The 24,574-nt window shown below is 37.9% G+C and overlaps 1 protein-coding gene across 12 annotated transcripts in view; it reads right to left on the reverse strand.

The window, feature by feature from the left end:
- Positions 1 to 24,574, reverse strand: part of hspg2 (heparan sulfate proteoglycan 2) — a 102,481-nt gene that overhangs the window by 12,110 nt on the left and 65,797 nt on the right. For 9 of the 12 annotated variants that reach the window (XR_016148165.1, XR_016148162.1, XR_016148172.1 and 6 more), the window contains 34 exons: positions 24,106 to 24,233; positions 23,912 to 23,998; positions 23,767 to 23,819; positions 23,128 to 23,292; positions 22,088 to 22,198; positions 21,143 to 21,243; positions 20,843 to 21,023; positions 17,856 to 17,915; positions 15,097 to 15,219; positions 13,883 to 14,035; positions 13,640 to 13,794; positions 13,412 to 13,489; positions 9,527 to 9,662; positions 9,293 to 9,444; positions 9,062 to 9,197; positions 8,240 to 8,383; positions 8,014 to 8,148; positions 7,672 to 7,853; positions 7,391 to 7,586; positions 7,106 to 7,285; positions 6,311 to 6,571; positions 6,069 to 6,231; positions 5,457 to 5,554; positions 5,099 to 5,365; positions 4,506 to 4,618; positions 4,229 to 4,376; positions 3,779 to 3,895; positions 3,384 to 3,401; positions 2,228 to 2,312; positions 1,989 to 2,133; positions 1,789 to 1,891; positions 1,569 to 1,678; positions 771 to 879; positions 82 to 177 (listed from right to left, as the gene is read on the reverse strand). Coding sequence is in view for 1 of the 12 variants with exons in the window: in XM_089124494.1 (XP_088980620.1) it covers positions 82 to 177; positions 771 to 879; positions 1,569 to 1,678; positions 1,789 to 1,891; positions 1,989 to 2,133; positions 2,228 to 2,312; positions 3,384 to 3,401; positions 3,779 to 3,895; positions 4,229 to 4,376; positions 4,506 to 4,618; positions 5,099 to 5,365; positions 5,457 to 5,554; positions 6,069 to 6,231; positions 6,311 to 6,571; positions 7,106 to 7,285; positions 7,391 to 7,586; positions 7,672 to 7,853; positions 8,014 to 8,148; positions 8,240 to 8,383; positions 9,062 to 9,197; positions 9,293 to 9,444; positions 9,527 to 9,662; positions 13,412 to 13,489; positions 13,640 to 13,794; positions 13,883 to 14,035; positions 15,097 to 15,219; positions 17,856 to 17,915; positions 20,843 to 21,023; positions 21,143 to 21,243; positions 22,088 to 22,198; positions 23,128 to 23,292; positions 23,767 to 23,819; positions 23,912 to 23,998; positions 24,106 to 24,233 (4,489 nt within the window). In the remaining 11 variants the exon portion in view is untranslated. The remainder of the gene's footprint in view (positions 1 to 81; positions 178 to 770; positions 880 to 1,568; positions 1,679 to 1,788; positions 1,892 to 1,988; positions 2,134 to 2,227; positions 2,313 to 3,383; positions 3,402 to 3,778; positions 3,896 to 4,228; positions 4,377 to 4,505; positions 4,619 to 5,098; positions 5,366 to 5,456; positions 5,555 to 6,068; positions 6,232 to 6,310; positions 6,572 to 7,105; positions 7,286 to 7,390; positions 7,587 to 7,671; positions 7,854 to 8,013; positions 8,149 to 8,239; positions 8,384 to 9,061; positions 9,198 to 9,292; positions 9,445 to 9,526; positions 9,663 to 13,411; positions 13,490 to 13,639; positions 13,795 to 13,882; positions 14,036 to 15,096; positions 15,220 to 17,855; positions 17,916 to 20,842; positions 21,024 to 21,142; positions 21,244 to 22,087; positions 22,199 to 23,127; positions 23,293 to 23,766; positions 23,820 to 23,911; positions 23,999 to 24,105; positions 24,234 to 24,574) is intronic. The other 3 variants (XR_016148169.1, XR_016148170.1, XR_016148164.1) reach the window with 3 other exon arrangements.

A 24,574-nucleotide genomic window follows, 5' to 3' on the forward strand; every position in this document is an offset into this window, starting at 1 on the left:
GTCAAGAAGAGGGTAAGTGAGAACCACAGTTGACCTTAAAGAGCTCAGGGAACTTTAGATATGAATGATATTGAGCTTTACCATCCATGCACTTCACTCCAGACTTGCCCAAGTGACAGCGGCAGTCATAGCCCCCACTGGGTCTGTTAATGCAGGTGGCATCTGGTCCACAGGCCTCTGTTGTGGTTAACAGCAGTTTAATGCACATTTTGTGGATATCACATAAAAAAAAAATGGATGGAAACAACATGCACATAAATTCTTAAAATATGCATAAAAAAACATATGTGCTCAATCGAGGCAGACAATTTTAATCTGATAAGAAGAGATTGGACCCCATCTCAAATGTTAATTTGGTCATTCTGAAATGCCTGAGTCAAAGTCTGTCTTCAAAATGGTTGAGTATAATTACTTCCCATAAGTGTCTCGCACGATTGCGTACCCAAACACCAGCACTCAGAACGCAAGATAACAACGTTTATTACATTTTGTCTGCAGACTCTCTGAGGCGCAAGTTATTTATAGTGTATAAGTGGCTTAGTTAGCAGCTTAATCAGTGGCATCCTCTACGGATTGCAGCAACTTACAGATATTACGTGCCAATTTCTCAGGAAGTGAAGTGATTTTTTGTTCTCTTGAACATGGGATGGAAACAGTGCTTTATTCGCAAATGTTTTATGTGATATTTAAAGTTCAATTTGCAACTTTAGATGGAATCGTAGCTTATGAAGCTGAGGAATGATGCTGATCCTGCTTTTAAAAATTCTGACCTGTGTGGCAGTGCGAGGAGGAGTGATGCTGGCAGTTGCTCCCTGTGTATCCTCTCTGGCAATTGCATTTGTAGAGACTGGCTACAGAATCCGTACACACTCCACCATTCTGAAACGCACACATAACTTTAGGTAACCGCAGGCCAATAACACAAAAAAACATACACTGGCCCCAACAAAGTTGGAGAAAAATCATATAAGACAAAAAATGAAGTATTTGACTTCATTCATTAACTTCAAATCACTGTGGTTTGTGCCTACCTAGAAAAGTGACATTACACTCTCAGAAAAAAAGGTCCAAAAGTTGTCACTGGGGCTGTACCTTTTCAAAAGGTACACTTTTGTACCTAAAGGGTGCATATTGGTACCTTAATGGTACATATTAGCACCTAAAATGTACATATTAGCACCTATATGTACATAATTGTATGTATTAGCACCTAAATGTACATATTAGCATCTAAAATGTACATATGAGAACCTAAATGTACATTTTAGCACCTAAAATGTACATATTAGCATCTAAATGTCCATATTAGCACCTAAAATGTACATATTAGCACCTAAAATGGACAAAAGTTTACCTTTTGAAAAGGTACAGCCCAAGTGACAGCCTTTGTACCTTTTTTCTGAGAGTGTAGTCTTAAGGACTAGCATAAGGACATGATACTTGATATTTTGTTTCTTCAGCAATAAAATTCACAAATTTTTGTGTGACTTACGCAAGTGTCCAAATACCAAATACTGGGGTCACTGTGCATGCTGATTCAAAGAATAATTTTGTTTGTAGGGGATTACCTGACATGGGCGGTCCTTGCATGTGGGACAATTCGAAACTCCAGTGGAACTTTTGTCAAGGTCCTTGAAAATGACCTCATCACCTTGTATTATCAGCTGCTTGATACAGCCTTAAAGAAAGACAAAAACTCAGTGAAAGATGGCTATTTTATATGAAAACTACAACTGATACAGTCCTATGAAATTCATATGGCACAGAATAACATAAGGGTTTTCTGACCAACAAACCCTGTCTTGAGCTCTGCAGTTTTAGCAAGCATGCTATAATTTGGATAACCGCCAACAAAAAGGTCCTCATTCAGATCCAGGCCCTTGAATTTTCCCTGCTCGGATACACAACATGTTTCAAATTTGTTTAACTGCCATGATACCACCACAAAACAGCATATTAATTAGGGATATGGAGAGAGGAATATGCACCTGTGAGGTTCCATTTACAGGAGCTTCTCCATCCACAACAAGAGAGCCCTGAGTCTGATTCCTATAGAGCTGCACTGTGTGAAACTCGCCCAGTTTAATGGCAGTAGGGTAACGAATAGTTGCCATCCCAGAGCCCACGTCAAACCTGTGGAAGAAAAATATGCACATTTGGAACATTATATTCAGTTTTAGAAGCAAAATGTTCTCTTAGATTGGTATGATATTGAAAGGTAATGCACCTGAATTCAGGACGGCCGCCCACCAACCCAAAAGATATGAAGTCAGCTCCTGTGGTCCTCTTTTGTCCATTATAAATGATCATACCTGGACATGAAAGGAAAAGATAAGTCCAATGCGGCATTCGTTCTACCTAACCATAGAGCTTGAAAAAGCACAAAGTCCTTTTTTAAGCTGAAAGTAAAGCAGCATGCTGAGGGTTCAGCATCTCACAATGCCAATCACTGCCAACGCAAGCCACATGCATGGGCACATGCCATGACTCTGCCCTGTCTCCATCACATGGGATAGTAGTACAGACCAGAGGCTCTCAACTGATAGGTTGCAAACCAAAAATTGGTACTGGTACTGTGCTGGATCACTGCTTGAGTTTTAAAAGCAAAACCTTTTGAGAACCACTGGTATAGATCGAGGGCATTAGTCAGCATTCAAAAAGAACCAGCTTGCCGAAACATAAGCTTCAGTTTTATTTCATGTAGGGATACATAATATATTGTTACCACATTTAACTTTACATATATGTTACATACAGTATAAACTTGAAAATTAAAATAAAATATGAAATGCTGTGCTTGTTAATAATAATAAATAATATTATAGTAATCCCACTATGCGATAACATTTGTATTTCTATTAATCGTGCAGCCCTATTTATTGATATCTGTCGATATTTATATTTAATTTGGCATCATTTAATGCATTTAATAAAAACATTAATAATTATTAGTTTAATAACACTGTTAAATTTAATCTTTAACAAATCTCACAATAAATGGCATTTTTTTAAAAACTGTACATTACAATGCTGTGATGCCTGAATTCTCTTGTAGAATCTAAAATGATTTATTTTCATTTTTCCGGGTTTTTTTTAAACTTCAAAAAAAACAACTTTGCACACATGCTGTATACTGCGACTGTCACTAAAAGGTGTAAAAGCTTCAGTCGGTCCATGATAACGTTCTTGCATCATGCCGCAACCAACTCAACGAGAAGCAGAAGTGCCTTGATGGACATTGGAATGGACATCATATCTATAGTCATGCCTGCATATGTTTATTAAGGGCCCAATGAGAGGATGCGGAGGTACACTGCTGCATGGTATTATTAAATCTTGCAGCATGTGCACTCAGACACTCTCAGACAAGCAAGCAGACTCACCGGCATACAAAATGAGCCCTTCATACCAAAGAGAGGTAAAGGAGGGTAAAGAACAAAAAGAATAATTGAGTTTACATACAAGGACTAAACATTTTATGAACAGTATGCCCTTCATACAGTAACACTGCTCATAACCTTCAAAGAGAAAGTCATTTTAAAAATAGAAAATTCCAGCAAAAGACCAGCAGGAAAAATCTTCAAAATATATATTTTTCTGTCTCAAAGATCATGAAACAAGTTTGGAACAATATGTGAATAAATAAGGTGAATAAATAATATAATTTTATTCTATTTGATTCCTATTTTCAACACTTCAACATAAAACATTGTTTTTAAGTAATGCCAGCTAAATTAAAACAGCTTTGGTGCCGTAAAATAGTTTCCAGGGACCTTACCATCAACATTGTCTGGCCTGAAGGTAATTTTGATGCTGAATGCTTTGTAGGAGTTTTTGATGGTGGGCAGTGTGAGGTACGAGAGAGGCTCCTGGGTAAAGTAGGGCATCACTCTTTCTGGAAGACCACATGAACACAGACCGAATGTTAGAGAGACAAGCAGTAGAACATTTCAGAAAATCTTCAGTGGAAACAGCTCATGAAAAACATGCATTCAATGAATCTACAAGACACTCTACAAGCATTCCGAAAGTCACTTTGCATAAAAATATCTGCTAAATGACACTTAACCAGGTGTGTAGTTCCTGCGAAGATGTGTAAGCAAACATATAATTGTCTATTATCCAACTATACAAGTGAAATAATTGCTGCCATCACAAAGCCACAATTACAGACTGTCTTAAGTGGCAGTATTGCCTACATGGAAAAAAAAGATATGATATTACCAACCATGAACATTGAGTCTGGTGAAGGCCTCAACTTTCCCCTGCTTATTAGCAGCTGTACACACATACGTTCCTGCATCTGAGTGTGTGACACCAGGGACTGTCAGGACATGTCCATCCTGTCTGCACTTAGAGGGCAACTCATTCTCCACCTGTAGGATGAGGACAAAGAATCGCTTTCTGAAGTCAACGAAACCATATTTAGAAGTTTAAACAGGACTGACAATTGCAATATGCTGCTGTGTGAACATATGGGTTAAGGGTCAAGAATTAAGGGTTACCTTTGACCATATAATGGTTGGGACTGGGTATCCAGATGCGATGCAGGGCAAGACCGCATCAGAGCCAACTGTCACTTCCTTTTCCTCAGGCTGTGCAGCAATCTGAGGCAAGGCTACAAATGTGCACATGTTTCAGGAATCAGGGTTCAGTTACATCCAAAGCATTTCCCTTTTAAAGGGATACTCCACTTTTTTTGGAAATAGGCTCATTTTACAGTTGAGTTTTACCTTTTTTGAATCCGTTCAGCCGATTTCCTGATATTTAGAAGAATATCAGTAACCAGACCGTTTCTGGTCTCATCGACTTCCATAGTAGGAAAAAAATATATACTATGGAAGTCAATGAGACCAGAAACTGTCTGTTTACTGATATTTTTCTAAATCAGAAAATCGGCTGAATACATTCGGAAACGGTAAAACTCAACTGTTTAACTCTGAGGGAGTGGTAAAATAAGCCTATTTCCAAAAAAGTGGAGTATCCCTTTAATATTGTGCACAGACCCTGACCTCAATGTTTTTTTTTAGGTGTTACAATACAAATTCAATGTCAAAAGAAACATCATAAACATCCTGGATATAATAAATGTACTCACACTGGATATTAAGGACCACATGGGAATGCTCTGAGCCAACATTATTAGTGGCAGTGCAGCGGTACTGTCCTGAATCCGACTCGGTCACGTGATCAATCCTCAGGATGTTGCCCTTTACTTCCACGTGATCAGGAAGGGAGCCTCCCACTTTGCTCCAGCGCACTGTGGGCTCGGGGTCACCGATCGCATGGCACTCAAACTCCACGGAGTTGCCCACCATCACTGTCTGTACTGATGTGCGCACGTTGATCTTCACTTTGGGTAGAGCTGTGAAGACAAAAAGCACAGTCAGTGGGTTTTTAAAGTGTAGTCAACCCAAGGTCTGGAAACATATTGTATTCTGGGTGACATAAGGGACCTTGAATGGAGAGTTTAGCGCTGTCCTGAGCCTGTCCAAACAGACTTGTAGCTCTGCAGGTGTAGATTCCCTCATTGCTTTGCTGAAGGTTCTCGATCCTGCACAAATAAGAACAAATACTATGAATAAAGGATACATGGCATAATAATTTAAATATTATGCATTTAATTGTGAGAACTATCCCATATCAGATATCATATCTAATATCGTATGAATATTATTTAAAATATTTTTAGATTTCGTTAAGAGTTTTAAAGTCTAATTTCAAAGATCTTGACTTTCTCGACTGTACCAACAATTAAATACAAAATGATTCAGCAATGTCATCCTATTAACATAATCAGTTGAACTTGTATATAATTCCTAAACAATTTATTATAGTACACAATTCAAAAAGAAACCAAATTCAAAATTCACTACCATTCACTATCAATATAAAGCTTGTAAGAAGAGACAATATATAATTTATCTCTGATTGTGTTTGGCTGAAAGAAGACAGTCATATACACATAGGATAGCTTGAGGGTGAGTAAATGATGGCATCATTTTCCTTTTGGGGTGAATTAACCCTTTAAATGTTTGATAGGCAATGTTTAAATCAGATAATGTCACCTGAGCACTCCATCTTTAATGTGATGATTTGGCGGAAGAACTCCTCCCTCCTTCAGCCACTCAATCTCAATCTGAGACCCTCCTTTAGCAGCACAGGTAAACTCCACAGCACTGCCCAGAGCCTTCACTTCCACCTGTGGGGACACTTTCACCGACAGGGGTGCTGCAGGACACAGGGGTCAGAGGTCAAGAGGTCAATAGAATGCATGATGTATGCATGACACTGAAATGACAATACTCACATCGGACAGAGACTTTGGCCAGCGCTTCACTCTTGCCAACCTTGTTGCTGGCCACACACTTGTATGTCCCAGCATCGTTCTCCTTGGCCAGGTTGATCTGGAGGTCTCCTCCTTGTTGCTGAGCAGTAGGAGGCAAGCTGCCGTTGACCTTAGTCCACTCATAACGCAGGGGTGGGGTGCCATGGGCCAGGCACTGCAGTCGGACTACTTCGCCCACTCGCACCGACACGTCATCGGGCAAGGAAGTGGCATAGGGTGGGGCTGCTCCGACCAAAGAAATGTCAGTTAGAGGATGTTGGATAACTACAGCTGGCTCATATTAGAGAGCTTTACAAGAACAGGAAAACATGCTTCACACTTGTTTGAGGAATTTGGACAGCAGTTAAAATGTACGAAAAGAAAAAAAAGGTTACGTATTCCAGTATAAATATCTAAACTAAAGCAAAATAAATCAAAATGAATCAACCTGTGTAACTAAAACAAATTACAAGTACTGTACTTTAAAGAAAAACTGTGAAAGATAAGTTTTTTAAAAAAAAATATATATATATTTTTTTTAGGATTTTAGTGCATTTCCCCAACTGGCATCAAGTTTAAATCTCTCAATATTTACTGTCTGAAGTCTAAATACAATATATGATTTTGCTTCAAGTACATGTATTTGGTTAGAGGGATATTTTTACTCGAAAAGAAAGCATAATACTATTTTGAAGTGTAAAATAATAACATTTGTATTATGTGCTTTAGGTGAACAAGGAATAAAAATGATCATCTCTATAAATGAATAAAGCTCACTGTCGACTTCCAGCATGATGGTGACTTCACTGGTGCCCATGTGATTAGTGGCATTGCAGACATATTGACCAGAGTCCTGACGGCCCACATTAGATAAGACCAGGCTGTTATCGACCATCTTGTGTCTCCAAGGCAGAGAAGATCGCTCTTTAGACCAAGTGATTGTAGGCTTTGGGAATCCTTTAGATAAGATACAAGAGCTTTAAGCACACACTCTTTAATTTAGGATATATTAATGGGTTTTAACCATCACATCTGTCAAATGCTGCCTACGGTTTCACCTACCATGGGCATCACAATGAAGTGTGGCAGTTGACCCTTCTACCACAACTGTCAAAGGCTCACGGACGCTGGCACGGGGAACGGTCGGCACCTGAGGCCCTCCTTCTACAAACACCTCTACACGAGTCTCAGTGGTGCCCTGGTTATTCTGTGCTGTGCACACATATGTGCCACTGTCTTCTGGCCGTGCAACTAACACCTGAACATAGAATGAAACTCTCTGATTAACATACGGAAAACGGAAAATGACAACAACAACGGCTTGACTACAAACAGCCCATAACCTGCATGACAGCACTGGTATCGGCTGGCACAGGGCTGCTCAGCATCGTCCTGCGGTTGTTGTCCAATCTGTGCCATCTCACAGAGGGTCTTGGCTCTCCAGCGGCCTGGCATTCGAGATTGATTGGATCGCCGACCCTGACTCGCACCGGTCCTGCAGGGGTCACTACAGCCTTAGGAGATTCTAAGAATGAAATCACACAAAAGTATAAAGAGAATGGATCAACAGAAATATTCAGAAAATGGTTCGCACCAAATTAAATAGCAATAATGCTTATTTCCAAACTGGATTTCCAAAAACCAACCATCTTTTCTTTTGAAAATTGCATTAAATGTTGCTATACCTCTTACAATGAGTGACACAATGCTGTGAGTCATTCCGAACAAGTTGCTGGCCACACAGCGATAGGTGCCCTGGTTTTTGGCCTGGGCATTGGTAATGGTCATGACAGAATTGTCGGGACCAACCTTCACGTTATCTAATGAACAAGAAGACATAAGCAAAATCATTAATTCACAGGTATCATCTGTTTAATCATACTGACATAACAGTGAATTGCAGCAGTGTACCTGACAGAGGCTGGTTGTTGGTGGGTTTCCACTCCAAGCGCACCGGTTGGGCTCCGCTGTGAACCCTGCACCTGAAGCTCGCCGACTCGCCCTGCTTCACTGCTACGCTATGCGGCTCAATGGAGATAATGGGGGTCTGGAGGCCTACTCCGAAAACCACACCACAAAAAACATTGAGCACATATTGCACACAGAATCAGGTCCAGAGTTAGAAATGTAAACAGGTCTTGGGTCAAAAAGAAATGGAATTGTTTAGTTATGCTTTTAGTGACCTCTTTCTGTCATATTAGTTCTGCAATCACTGTTGAATGTGTAGCAAATAAAGTCATATTTGATGTCATAACACAAATCAGCCTTGAAAATACAGAATGCAAAGAGAGCACTCCCAACAATAACTATATCAATATACATACCGTAGCTGTATAATCTAAAACAGGCAACGGCTAATTACTTATAATTATTTCCCTCTGATTGTGTATTGTGTAATGATACCTTATAAATTATATCAGATAATTTGATGTTGATTTGGTTTCATAAGAAACAGTTATAATGGTTCAGAATGTGAAAATATTTGAGTTGATTGATTTGGCATAACATTCCCTCAAAAATGTAAAACAAAAAACGTAAATTAATTTCTAAGAGTCATTGGGATGCATTAAGAGAAGCATAGGATTGAAAAATAAGTTATCTTTTGACAATTCCCAGAAAACCAAAATATGAGGATAGGCGAGTCAAAGCGACACATTATGAAACAAGTTTGGTTAAAGCTGTTCTTGATGGACATGGACACACTCCTGTTGGTCATCAATGAAGTGGACTCACGGGAGGAGCTGGAGGTCACAGACACAGATACAGAAGCCTGGCGAGGGGATGGGGATTGGCCGCCCTCCACTTGACAGATATATTCACCAGTGTCATCTGCAGAGGCCTGCAGGATCCGCAGCTGAGTCCCCAGCACCTTACAAGCACACGTATGGTTCATATATATTAAGCACGTGGCTCTTACATGGTACTTATGAGAACAAATATGCTTCATAATGGACAGAGATAAACCTGATGATTGGATGACAGCAGTCCACCTGCCCTTCTCCACTTGACAGATGCAGGAGAGGTTCCTGGAACGATGCAGTTGAGATCTAGAGTCTCTCCCTCCATTACTGAAGCAATAGAGGGTTGGATTGTGACTCCAGAGGGGATGATTTCACCTGATCAATGCGAGAGGAAAATATTAAAATGATATCCTATAAAAATCGTTAGTTTAAAATTAGTTATGGTTTGCCTCCTCACCTCTTTTAACAAAGACCTCAATATAAGCTTCTGAGGAACCAACGGTGTTGCTTCCAACACAGAGATATGTGCCTGCATCAGATGACCTGATATTGGGTACGACGAGAGTGCCGATGTCAGTGCGCTCCATACGGGCCTGAAGAGGATATGCATATACGGATATTTTAGAAATTATTGCTGCAATGCAAAAAAAATGTCTGTGTAAAGTTGCTTTGACATGTTTGTACATTGTGAAAAGTGTTTGTAGTACAATAGTAGCGGAATAAACATCAAAATGAACAACTGAAGACAAGTTTTATACGGATTACTTACCTTGCTTTGGTAAGACTCACATTACACTAAATAATACAGTTTAAATACATACATAATTTTTTCCTGCAAATACACTTTGAAAAAATAGTTTTATTGTTTAGCATTTTAGTAATTTACATGATTTTTGTTATGAGGCTATCACCGTGTCCAGACCAAGACTAGCGGCAAACTGAACGCGTGAAAAAAAGAAAAAAGTCATGACGGGACAAAATCACTCACAAATGTAGCCAATCAGAACAGTTCTCTCAGGTTTAACGTGTTGCAGCTGATAATAGTAAAACACAAACCTTATACTTTCATGACTTCAGTGATTATTCACTATTCAATATATTTTCCATTGAACTGTTTGATTTTTAAATAGGTTTACCGTTTACAGTGTATAATATCCTATTCTAAACTTCCACAATCAGTCTCACATCCTCCATGTTTGATGATTAAAGTCACCATGAAATCAATTCTTTTTTTTTTCATGGAATATTACAGTATTTATTCAAATTTAAATGATTTATACATGCTCATCCTTACTTTTCTTAAAATGCATGTGTCATGTTCTCTGATGATGTGATTTTCGGCACAAGGGTGGGACAAGCTCAAATCAAATCAATTCCCAAAGGACCTGCCCTACATTTTTTCTTGTTAAAAACGCCGTTTAACTTGGATATACTGTCATGCTGCGTCCCAATTCACATATTATCCATCCTAAATAGTTTTCGAAATTATAATTAGTGTGTCCCAAATCGTAGTATTTTGAAATGAGCATTCCAAAAATCCCGGGATGGTCTACTTTTTCCAGTTGGAATCAGAAGTGCAGATCCGTGACCTGCACAACCCATTGCAGGATAGACGAGGATTTGATCAGAACTACAAACATGAATAAAAAGTGTTAAAAAAACTACAAACATGAAGGATGTGCAAGTCCGACAATTAGGAAGAGAGGTTTAGATAAAGGGGTTTGTTTGAGGGATTAATAATCAGTATCTAACCTGACAAAAAGATGTTATCCACATTATATTTGATCTACAACAACATTGTGAACTTGTGAAAAGATATGTTTGGTCATTAACTTTTAAATGCATCATTATGCAGATCTGGCAGATCAACGCACTACTGGATTTTCTACCCGAAACGGTAGGAGATTAAATTAAATTGAATGTGAAGGAAGTGACGAAGCAACATACTCAAAAGTAAGTACTTTTTCTTCACAAAAACAGTCCATACTTTTAGGGCACAGTATAAGTAGGCGAATTGGGACGCAGCAGTTTTCACAATAGGGAAGAAAAGACTCCCGTTTCATGTCGACTTTAATATATAGGTGGAGAATTATGTGTATATCCAATGAGGTTCCATTGTTGGCAGGGTTACTCGGCACTACACCGCAGAAACAAGTCGAACACCTGGAAAAATGTAATGGTGCTCTTTGCGGTGGCTTACAAAACATACAGGTACACTCTTGGTTGAAGCTTGGCGCATCTGGTTAAGGCACGGTGTAATTTTTCACACCTCATAACGTTGTTATTAATTATGGGTGTTACATTTATGGTGCTACAGGTCTATATTAGCAGATGATTAAACTGCCATTACCTGTAACTGATTAATAGCGTTGGTGAGGCTGATTATTTCACAAAACGAGACACATAGTAACAGTTGACAGTTAAAGCAGCTAGTGGCTACACACCTTCTACATACTTATCCAGAACTGCAAATCAACCATATGAACACTCTCTTTTTTTAAGGATTTATCCACATTATTTTTAATGTAAGACTTGTAAATGTGAAACATTTCGGCTGCCATCCGCTTCCAGCTGTACAAAAAGCGGTTCGTTAAACTGTAGAGCTCGGAAAATGAAAACTTGTGCAAGAGACACAAAACCAGAAGATTGAGCTCTTATTGTTCTAGTTATCTCAGAAGACGTGCATATTCACAGAAAATAGCTTACTTTAGCATTGCAGAATAAAGGTGGATCGATGATTCAGATTCATGAATGTATATTGTGTGTAGATAATGGCAAAGAAACCCTAAAACTACTGCAAGTTACATCTGTAAACTACACGACTGTATTCAGAAGGGAGGGGGCGATGTTTTTTATCCAGGAGCAAAGCCGCTTAACTCTGATCTAGTGAAGCGTGGCAGCAGTAGAGCTGGGATGGGGCAGGCTTGGTTGAATGAGTGTCTGAAACCATTCACAAATTTTCAAAGCGGCCCGTTTGCTAGAGCACACAGAATTTCTGCATGGCCGCACGGAAGATCTGAGCACACCCTGGGAAAAGCTGACACAATGCAGCAATGCTCTTAGGCAGAACAAACCAGCCCACATAGACACAAGGTACGCAAGACACCAAAGCCCTCCAGCGGCATAGGACAGGTCGTCCATGTCTCATATCTCGAATAACCCAAATCTAACAGAGCAAAAGCATGTACAGTGAGGTTCAAAGGAATGGGTCAGATTGAGATATTGCTACTGTTTGGCATTTTATTAAAGGAGTAGTTCACTTTTAAAAAAAAACTTTTGCTGATAATTTACTCACCCCCATGTCATCCAAGATGTCCATGTCTTTCTTTCTTCAGTCGAAAAGAAATGAATGTTTTTTAAGAAAACATTCCAGGATTTTTCTCCATATAATGGACTTCAATGGGAACCAAACAGTTCAAGGTCCAAAAGACCGTTTCAGTGCAAACTGCAAACTGTTCAAAGGGCTTTAAACGATTCCAGACGATGAATAAGGGTCTTATCAAGCGAAACGATTTAAAAAATTACAAAAATAATTAAAAAAGTTTAAGTTTTATCAGCTCAAATGGTCGCCTTGCTCTGTTCTGTGATGCGCGTTCGTGACTCTCCTGTTCGAACTCGTTCATCAAAATGAACGGATCTTTTTTCGAGTCATGACTCGAAGGTTCCTAGATAAGACCCTTATTCATCGTCTGGTGTCGTTTAAAGTCATTTGAAGCTGCACTGAAACTTTCTTTTGGACCTTGAACCGTTTGGTTCCCATTGAAGTCCATTTTATGGAGAAAATCCTGGAATGTTTTCATCAAAAACCTTAATTTCTTTTCGACTGAAAAAAGAATGACATGGACATCTTGGATGACATGGGGGTGAGTAAATTATCAGCAAAAATTTTTAATAAAAGTGAACTACTCCTTTAAGCAATTTTTTCCAATTTAAATACATTTCTGTCAGAATAACGATTTGAGTGAAAAGTTTCATTGTAAAATTTAAATGAATTTCACTACTTGATTTGTCCTATCTTTGTATTAATGCACCACTTGTTTTCATTTGACATCACAATGTGTTTATTTCCAGGTTCAGACTTTGAATTTTGTATCAATGTAGACGTTTGTACCACACTGCACATGCTGTACTATAACCAGCACATTCAGTTAACTGTGCATACTAAGATCTGTTTGTACTAACAGGAGTAATCTGCAATGATTATTTCTGTGCTAAAAATCTAATGGATGTCACATGGATGAATAAATGATCATGCAGTTAGTTCACAGGTTTTGGTGAGGGTGAGTGAAGCGAGACAGGTGGGATGGGACGCGTGAGACAGACATCAGACAGATGGACAGACCTGTAGCTCCTCAATACGTCTCTGTAACACATCGAGACTGTTGCTTTTAAACTGATGGAAACCGTGAGAAGGAATTGCCTGAACAAACACCAAGACACAGGATGAAACAGAAAGAAAAACTCAAAGGAAGGAAAAAAAACAAGGCAAAACATGACCAATGTCACAACCCTAAAAAATCGTAAATTGAGTAATAGGATAAAATGACAACATGAGGAATCTTTTTCTCACCTGTGCCGGCAGTGAACCACCTCTCTTCTTCCACGTGAGGGCAGGGGTGGGACTGCCAACGGCCCTGCAGTACAAGCGTAAAGTCTCACCCTCGTGAATTTCCACCCGCGGAGGGCTCACTTGAACGTGGGGCAGACCGTGTACCTGACTTGCACCTGAAACAACAGTTAAAAGGTCTCACTCACCATATTCGGGAACTTGTTACAGTGTAAATCTTGAAATATTCCTGTGTAGGACATGTACTTTGAACATGGAGAACTCCTCGGGCTGTGTGCTCGCCATGCGTGTTCAGGGCCTTGCAGATGTACTCGCCCTCATCCGAGCGATCCACAGATGGGATGGTCAGCAGCCCGTTACGAATGACGGCTTTTGAGCTGATTTGTTTCCCGGGACCTCCTGAAAAAACACAAACATAATAAGACAGATTTCCAGGAGTCATTTGAAGGAATAGTTGATGTGATGTGTGTGTACATGACACACCACCAACAAATTGATTTAAAGGACGATATATTATTCAGTCTACATCCTTGCAGGACAACATTATAAATGACCAATCTGATTTTAGGCATTACATTTTTTAGGCTCCTTCTGAAACATTTTGTCTCCTCGTGAAAAAGAACTGTGCGTAATTGCATTGACTGTGCACTTAGTGTATTTTAAGTCTTAAAAGTGTGTATATATATATATATTACATTAAATTCCAGATAATATAATGAAATAAAAGGCCACTTAAGTGTACTGAAAGAGAGTACACTGTCATTGCTGTTTCTTAACATTTGGTAGACATAAAAAGCACAATTTCTAATAATTTACATTTACTTGCTCAGGGACACATTGGTGTCTCACAGTGGATTCGAACCCAGGTATCTCACACCAAAGGCATGTGTCTTATCCACAGCGCCATCGCCACCCCAGGACAATAATGTCAAAATAAAATGTGAAATCATGTTTTTCTCATATTTTGTCATGCTTTAAAGTACACTTATTGTGACTAATATACTACAAAGCATTTGTAAAGAACCTGAATATAATTTTAACGTTTAGTTACTTACTTCATCATAATGTGCAATTACAAATATATTTAAATAAAGTTTCCATATAAATTATAAAGGATATTTCAGTTCCCATAAATGCTTGTCAGCACATTCAGCAGTATATTTACATACAAAAGATATACATGAGTAGGTCAAAAGCACTTGTAAGTTGAACTAAACTATTTTTTTTAATTGCAAATAAAATGCAATTAATTGTCCAAAAACATTGTATTGATTTCACACTTAAGTATAAAAAGTGTTTTAATTACATAAATTATCTTTGTAAAAGTTGATTTCTTTTTCACTTACAGTAAATGGGGTTTTGCAGGGATGTTGTTTCAGGATCAACATAAGACGTCAAGCTTCTACTTGACATAACCATGGTGACCACGCATTCGTTTTCTCAAAAGTAGATTGGCTCACCTATCCATTCCACAGCAGGGGTGGGGTTGCCGGTCACCGAGCAGCGAAACTCTACCCGCTGGCCCTGTTGGACTGTCAGAACAGGTGGATTGACTGTGGCCACCGGCTGGGACCCTTCAGTAGCTACAGTGAGGTAGAAACCAGTTAAATCACAGCCAGGAGTACCATTCATGACCTATTCAGAACAGACCTCACCCTCTCACAATGGCGGAAGTGGTCAAGAACATTTCCAGTGGAGTTAATTTTTCATTCATGGTTTCAATGGTTTGGAATGTCATGCTAATTCATTTTTATTTTTGTATATCTTGCTTTTGGTCTTTATTATGAGTACTAAGGTACAAAAAAGGGTGAAATGAAAATGAAATGAAAAGGGTTTACATTTACAGTAAGAAAGGTCTGTTTGTGAGTGTGTTCATGAAGTAATAGTGGTGTGACAGCGTATGCAGCATGTGTCTGGCTGCCGGAGCTGATGGTCAAGTCATGACTGTTGGCAGCCAGCTTGAGGAGATGAGAAGTGGCAGACAGGGCTTGGCTGGGCGAGGCCCTCACTGCTGTCGGTGCCAACTTGGTTGGATGCCAAGCCCTCGATCGGATGCCAAGCCCTCTAACTACATGGATTCCAGGGCAACAGAGCAAAAGAAAGCTTTCTTTCACCAACTAGGGCGGACTACTGGTCTGTGTAAGCTCTGTGTTAAGCTTCGGTCTGCTTCTCAGTGACTGAACAGTGCTCATTTAGCCGTCCTGGCATTTAGAGCGTTGGTTTTTTCCATGATGGGCTCCTGGATGGAGTTCCTATTTTGGTCCATAACCCAAAAAAAGACTTTTAATTCTATGCATTTTGAGATATATGTATTCACCCATATATACTGTATGTCTATACACATCTATTCACCCACCAACCAACCAACCATCTAGTTAGCTGTCTATCTACTGCATCTATCTACCCAACTATCTGTCAGTCTACACATTTACCCATCCATCCATCTACCTCCCAGCCATCTGTCTTCTCATCTATGTATTGACCCAACCACATAGCTGTCTACCTAACCATCTAATCCTCAATCTAGCCATCTGTCTGCACATCTGCAGTTATCTATCTACCCACTCCACTATCCGTTTGTCTACCAAACCATTTACAGAACTTTCCTTTCTACCAACCCAGTCATTTATTTTTCAACATCAATCTGCACAATCTATCCATATACTTTATCTAGCCATACATCTAGCTGTCTTCCAACATAACAATCTATTCATCTATCTACACACCCACCTCTCAGTCTATTTTTCCACCCAAACATTTATAGCTGTCAACCAACCCATCTCTCAGTCTACAAATCTACTTAGCTTCCCTCCCAACGATATCAGTACTTGTACTTGTCTTTACATACCCCCATCTATTTATCTTTCTACACAGCCATCTATCTACAATATCCACCTACTTGTACCCCCTTTACCTGGTTTCTATCTACCCCTCAACTATCAACCATTTCTCTACCAATCCATCTATCCACCCATGTGCTCATTTATCCTGTCTACCATATCTATCTATTGATCTACACACTCATTTACAGTATCTTGCTTATCAACTGTACACTGTAAAAATGTCTAACTTCTCAACTCAAAATTCTCTAGTGACTGGTCACATCTAAATTTCTCAATTGGCCCAAGTGAAATTCTGCAAATTGATCAAATTAAAATTGCAGAATTTCACTTGGACCAATTGAAAAATTTAGATATGACCAGTCACTAAAAAATTCTGAGTTGTGAAATTTTTACAGTGCATCTGTATCTGTCTATACATACCCCCAACTATTTATCCATTTACACAGCCATCTACTCATTTATCTACAATATACACCAACCTGCAACCCCTCTATCTCCAGTTTCTATCTACCCATCAACTATAAACCATTTCTCTACCTATCAATCTATCCATGCTCATATATCCTGTTTACCATATCCATCTATTTATCTACGCACCCTCTCGTCCATTACTTATCAAAAATGATGTAAATGCATACTACAGTGAAACCATCTTTTAAAGAGTGTCTATACAATTGCATAAGTTGCTCTTATGCGATTGAGAGGCAAGTTCAGTGCACTGGAAATGTATGCATGGCTGATGAAAATTATGAATGAGTCACAGTATGATCTTTTTAAGAACAATGGATGATGTTTGATATCCAATATACCTCAACATAGTCTTAAGCATGATACTGGGCTGATGAAATGTATTGGGAACCCCTCTCTGTTAGGTAACAAGTGTGATGTTTGGTGGTTTGGTCACATATAGCACGCACTTTGAAGAACAACCAAACCAATCTGATACTGAACTGGTCTTGAGTATACCAAAACATCTCTGTGTTAAACTTTAATAACTAATAAAATAAGAATCATACAAGACACACTTCAGCAACAGAGAGAAGTCCCCATTTGTGCAAGCATGCAGCTTCCCCGTTTCAATGGACCCATACGGGCCATGAAAGCTTAGCCAGATCAAGTATTGCTCATAAGTACAACTCAACAACCTGTATATAGGAAAATGTGTCCATGAACAGTATTATTATTTCAAATAACGTAAAAATTGGTGGTTGAAAAGCTATTTTGTGATATATTAGCACTGTGCTTGTAGTTTTGTAGGTTGTACCAGGGCACTACTTGAGACGGTAAAAGCATGCAGGCCGTGATGATTGCATGCGTAAAAAAAAAAAAAACACGGGTCCCCCCAGGCCTGGAGGGAGAGAACCATGTGGACTTACGCGTTCTATGTCCTTCAAACATCTCATAGGCTGTGAAAAACATCTGTGACTGAGAAGCCTCTGTGAATGATGGACAGGTAGATACTGTCAAGTGAGACTCATAAAGGTTTTGAGAGAGTGGTGACCCCAAGCATTTCAATGTGATTTAAAGCATATACCACTCAACTCAAAAACTTCTCAGAAGCTGCAGAACTTGTGTGCACCATTTCTTGTGTATTTTATTGTGTTGCACTGCTGCCGTGAAAATATAATTTAATTACTTTGACGGGTGGGGACTAAATCATTTCTGAACAGAGTCTCTAGACGTTTCAACAAGCTTACATATTACGGTATATTTTCATGGAAATAAAACAAGTTTTAACAGGCAGCTTTATCAATGTCTCTCAAAATGCCTGAGGTTGATATCATTCATGCTAATTACACCATTATATGTCAAATCTAAAAACATTTCAAAACAGAAAAATGATAATAATTTTACCTTTTTATATCTGGATTTTTGACTGATATATTCAGTACATAAAGCTTATTTGAACAAAGAAGCTTCTCATTGCCTTTTTAGTAATGCAAATTAATTTCTTCCAAAATGAACCATTAGGCTCCAGTATCATAGATTTATAGCACCTATTACAGTATGTGAGATTACAGTCAATGGTGGAAAAGTTGATGAATAATTGCTGCAAAATGCAAAGCAATAGTTCCCCCCATTAAGAATCAATGAGGGCACTGAGTTTTCCTATTGAAAAATCAATGCACATTTAGAAGACATTTTATACTAAGTGTAAGGTAAGCACTCACTGTAAAACTAAAAGAGTAGTGGAGGAAACAGCACAAAATCAAAGCATGCAGGTTAGTATCAGAACACATCACATGTAAAAGCTTTACCTCGGCATAAAAACACACGTATATATATATATAAAAAATGTAAATACAGCTTGTGATTGATAGAAGCCTACTGTAGTATTTTAGTTTCAGTTTCATTCCATAAAGCGATTCCGTTTTACCTGTTATTCTTTTAATATGTTCACCATTTAAAGAATAATTTGTACATACATTTCACAGTTTAGACAAATAAAATACAATGGAATCATAAAGTAAAAAAAAAAAATCATCTTTTCTCAAGATACAGCACCATTTCAAAAATTTACAAAATTAAATATTGCTTTAATTAAGGAAATAACTGATATCACCTATATGATTATTAACAAAGAAATAAAGAAAATGTTATAAAGCACCATTCTAGTGTACAACATAGATAATGAATAGGAACAAAAACAATGCAAAACATGAACAAATGTTTGAAGTCTGTTATTTCATACACATACAACCTTAAAGTCGACATCAAACATCCTTTCAGCCATGTCACTCGCTGTGTTTGTACTGTAAATGTAAGCCGCTATTTTATTTTACAGTAGTCAAACCAGTCAAAATAAATAATGTTCTAAACAATATCAATGTTGGCAACATTTCAAATGCATTATCTATGAAATGTCTATTTGATACTACTACTAAATATAACAAAACCTGAATTCGTAATGAAACATAATATAAAAAAACACTGCCTAAACCACTGGCAATTTCCAATTCATAAGAGAGGAAAAAAAAAAAGAAGAAGCCATTTGAAATGGAAAATATGACACTCGTGGATAAAATCAACATTCAAACTACTGCACTATTAATAGCACCATTTTCAAATACAAATTTGAAAAACATTTCCATTACAAAACAGAGATGGAATCACATCTTGGAGTCGGGAACGGGATTGCACTTGCAGTCCTTTTGGCTGACGGGTCCCAGTTTCTACAATTACGACACCTCCCTACCTCATAAACCACTATCCCCAAAAGACCACCTCAGGAGGGAAATGACAGTACACATGCTCGGAAATTAAGACAAAAATCCCCCGCTAGTGAGAAGACTGACACAGAACCACCACCATGACAACACCCAATTACACCAGCAGCTGATTTCACTGACCACTACTAAGATCGCTACGCATGAACAACATGGATACGAGACTGGCGGTTAGAAATAAATCACTATGCCTTATTCATCAAACTCAAGAAGAATGAATTTCTGCGGAAAATTGAACATAAATCAAATTTATTGTATTTTAGTATTCAATTCAACTTATTTGTGTAAAAGATGTTACAAAAAAGGATTTTACACTGAAATGTGTTCTTATGTTTTACGAATAACAGCAATGCACAAATTAGCATTTCGAAATAAATTAACGTAAAATGTAGCACTGACTTTAATACAACAATTTACATGGATAAATGAACAATTCACACAAAATTAGTTGTGCTCAATTTTTATTGTACAATAGCACAATATTCTAAATTGACAAAGTTTATATCAAACGTTTAACGACTAAACTTGCCAGTCTTCAGGGGAGTCACTACAGGTGATCTGTTTGCTTTAATATGCGAGTCACATAACAAAAAACTAAAAAAAAGTTGTCCTAATTAAAAAAAAGAACATAGAAGAGCAAAGTTTTCAATATTTATAACCCAAAAAGGCTTAAAAATCTACATTTTGTTCAAGATATTAGCTTGCAAAAGCCATGATGGGGAAAAAAGAAATGATTTGTATTGAGAAATATAAATAATTTCAGGTGCTGGATTAGTCTTGATTGACAGTATTTTCTTTGAGTAGAAAATTTGATATATCTGAGTTTTGCTTTTCTTAACCATTCACAAGCTGTATCATTTTGTCTAGAGTAAAGATTTTACATTGGCCACGAAAAGCCATTAAAGTTGGTGTAAGTGGACAAAAACAAGCAGAAAACTAGTAAATCAGAGCAACATTTTTGATTAACGCAATAAATTAAACATAAAAAGAAGGGTTAGCCATGCTGTTGTCCATAAGACAAAGCAGAATTTGGCACGAACACCACAATAGGCAAAGAGATAAGCGAAGAGACATGCAGCTTGAGAAAGACTGAAAAACTAGAAGGCAGGGAGGTTTAGAGGATGCCAATCACAAACCTGGGACATAGAGGAGAGCTGTGCCCTCATCCATGCCAAACATATTGGAGCCTGTGCAGACATAGTTGCCTGCGTCCTCAGGCTGCACGTTCTGAATGGTCAGGATTCCATTGAAATCCATGGCTCGGTTAGGCAGCTTGATGTTGCCTTTGCGGGTCCAAACCAGGGTGTACGCTGGCAACTATGAGAGAAGCACATGCCCGCAAATATTTTCACTTGCAGTCATTCATACTTACAGCCAAATATTGCTCTCTCTCTCTCTTTCTCTGTCCATCTGTTTTAGAAGTCAGACCTTCATACCTTGCTTTTGGCTGTGCAGATGAAGCTTACAGTAGAGCCCAACGTCACACTCTGTGCTTTGGGCTCCTCGATAAAGACTTCAATAGGTTTGGATGGCAAGGCTGGTGAGGGAAAAGTGGTTTGACAAATCAAGATATAAGATTAAAATTTTTTTTTTTGATTGGCTAAAACTATGGAGCCACAAACAGGGCCTAAAATGAACACTCGGTGTGTGTTAAAATCAGCGAAACCGTGTCAATTGCTAGTTGGCCGGTAACCTTTTTATGACTTCTAACAATGCAAAACTGTGAGAACATGAACATGGACAACTGTAAACGATAGTTGGCGGGCCAGTGCTGCATCATCACGAAAGTTTAAGCCTTGACAATTTAAATATTTAAGCTTAAGATGCAAAAGGAAACTCAATTTGTAACTAAGCACTGTGTGGGAAGTTTTCCATGCATAAACATCCAAAGCACAAGCCAAGAAATCCAAAATTTATACTTCATGGCTGGTAAAAATATTGGTTGCACTTTATTTTTACACAGTATGTGCAATTACAGTGTACTTAACTAAGAAAGTACTGTAAATATAAGGTAACTACATGGGTTAAGATTAGGTTTAGGGGTAGTATCAGGGTTAGTAAATAGTTATTACCCAGTTATTGTAATACCTATAATATGTACATAGTATGTCCATGGGGAACAGGACTTTAAAATAACCAAAATATTGATAATTTTTTAGACAAAATATTTTTAAAAATTGTTAAGTCACCGGCCATTGTTGGGTCTTAAAAGGTTAGTTTCTGGTTATTTTTATGTTTTGGTTTACTTGAGGGTAAAAAAAAAACTTTTAACTTTTAAAAACTCAATTTAAAAATGTATTTTTTGCTGTTATGCATTAAATCAGAGTAGAGTGAAAGATTTGAATAACTGGCATAGAGTTGTGTTTAATAAAACAACGTACTTGTAACAACGATCTCAGCTTTGCTCCTATTGGAGCTGCGCTGGTCTCGGCAGGTGCAGATGTAAACGGCAGCATCACTGGGCTGCACACTGGGGAAATGCAGCTCCTCTCCTGAAAGGGTGGAATAGAAAAGGTTTCCCATGATTATAAACTCATACTGTCAGTTGTGTTACATACACTTCAGTTCAAATATTTATGGTCGGTAAGATTTTTTTTTTTTATTTGGAAAGAAATTAAGACTTTTATTCAGCAAAGAAGTATTCAATTGATCAATAGTAGCAGTACATTTTTTAACATTGTTAATTATTTCAAATAAATACTGTTCTTTTGAACTTTTGATTCATTAAATAATTCTGTTTTCAAAATGTATAATAGTAAAAAATGTTTCTTGTGCAGCAAATCAGCATATTAGAATGATTTCTGAAAGGTCATGTGACACTGAAGACTGGATTAATGACGCTGACAATTCAGCTTTGCCCTCACAGGAATAAATTACATTTGAAAATATATTAAAATAGAACACAGTTATTTTAAATTGTAATAATATTTCATAATATTACTGTTTTATCCCTGTATGTTTGATCATATAAATGCAGCATTAGTAAGCAAAATATTTTTTTTAAAAAACAATCTTTCCAACATCAAACTTTCAAAAAGTAACGCAAGTCTAAAAACACAGAAATATTTATAAATCAATTATTTTTACTATATTTACTTAGCAATGTCCTCCATCTTGGATCTATTTTTCCGCTGAGACGGGTTTGATTTTGTTTTTGGTGCTTGGTTTCTCTAGGGCAGTGTTTCTCAATCCTGGTCCTGGAGGACCCCCAACGCAGCACATTTTGAAAGTCTCCTCTTTCTGACACACCCATTTTACTTCCTGAAGTTTCTTCTAATGACCCGACAAGTTGAATCAGGGGTCTTTTAGGAGCAAGGTTGAGAAACACTGCCCTAGCTTACTTATTTGTGACGTCTAGCTACATATACTGATATACAAATGATCTGAACTCGCTTCCTGCTTTTAGTAATCCGGGCAATACCTTGTCTGCGTCTCTCTGCTGCGCTGGAGATGGTGCGTCCATCCTCACGGGACCAGTAGAAATAGTGTGGTGGATATCCAGACACCTGGCACCTGAGAGTGACTGGGAGTCCCTGTGCCACCTGAACCCTTTCTGGATACACCTTCACCACTAGAGATGCAGCAGCTGATAACAGACAAACACGCTTTACTGAAATCTGTCCAGAACAGAAATTTGGTTTAACAAATGCAGTGTGTCAACTGTTTATATAGAGACCCCATGAAATCAATCACGAGTGTTTTTATTTATGTGTTAATGTATTGCCAATTGAAACTGCCAATTGACATTTGCAAGAAAGTGGTTTTTGGGAGGGATATTTCATATGCATAAATTATGTACACTGTCATATAGATGACCTCAAACACTATCAATGCCAAAATGAATCTGCAGAGGTCAAGTGGGACAGCGATCACATAGTACAAGTTAGAGTACTCAGAAAATTCAGAGTTTCGAAGTTGTAATTACGAATTCTACGAGAAAGTTGGGATCACATAATCACAGTAATTCCAAGATAGCTTGAATGCACCTTGAAAGTCACAAACCTCCAATTTTGATTTCATAGGGTTGTAAAAGTTACTGTGATAATAAATGAATAGATACCACTACGGCAGGGGATTCTTGCTTGTGGATTTCCAACATAACCAGGCGCACAGCTATGAAGAAAATGAGTATCACGTCAAAAATTGTGATGACAATAACAGACAACCGTAATTGATTTGTTACACTACTGGAAGTGTGAGCATACCGTTCACAATACTGGCCATTGTAGCCGGGCTGACAGGCGGTGCACTGGTAGTCCCCGTTACCCAGACTCTCACAAGTGCGAGAGAACCTACACATAAAATTACTATTAAAAACATTCCTGCAAATAAGGTCAACTTTGCAAAAAGAAGAGCTGGCAGAATCAGATAAGGTTTGCAGGTGTGTGTTAAGACTAACTGGTTGCTGGGGTCAGTGCCAGGGCAGGCACATGGCTGGCAGTCCTCAGGGGTTCCAGCAGTCGGATCTCCAAAGAAGCCGTCGGCACACTGTTCACAGAGCTCACCCCTGGTGTTGTGCTGACAGCTCTAAGAATCACAAAGATAACACACAAGTGGTATGGACTACTTTTATGAAGGTGAGAAAAAGCTACATTTATTCATTTAGGTTGTTAAGTTTATATTTATATATATATACACACACACACACATATATATATATATATATATATATATATATATATTTATTTTTTTTTATTAACCAATTACATTAATTACAAAAAATACATAAAAATATTATGTAAATATATTAATAAATAGTATTTATTTATATATAAATAAATACTATTTATATATAAAGTATTATTTATATTTGATTTAATTATATGTATAAGATATTTAGAATATAATTTATATAAAGAAATTCATAG

Source organism: Pimephales promelas, chromosome 20 (genome assembly GCF_988280905.1).
Source record: "Pimephales promelas chromosome 20, fPimPro1.hap1.1, whole genome shotgun sequence".
In the NCBI taxonomy this organism is placed as follows: Eukaryota; Metazoa; Chordata; class Actinopteri; order Cypriniformes; family Leuciscidae; genus Pimephales; species Pimephales promelas.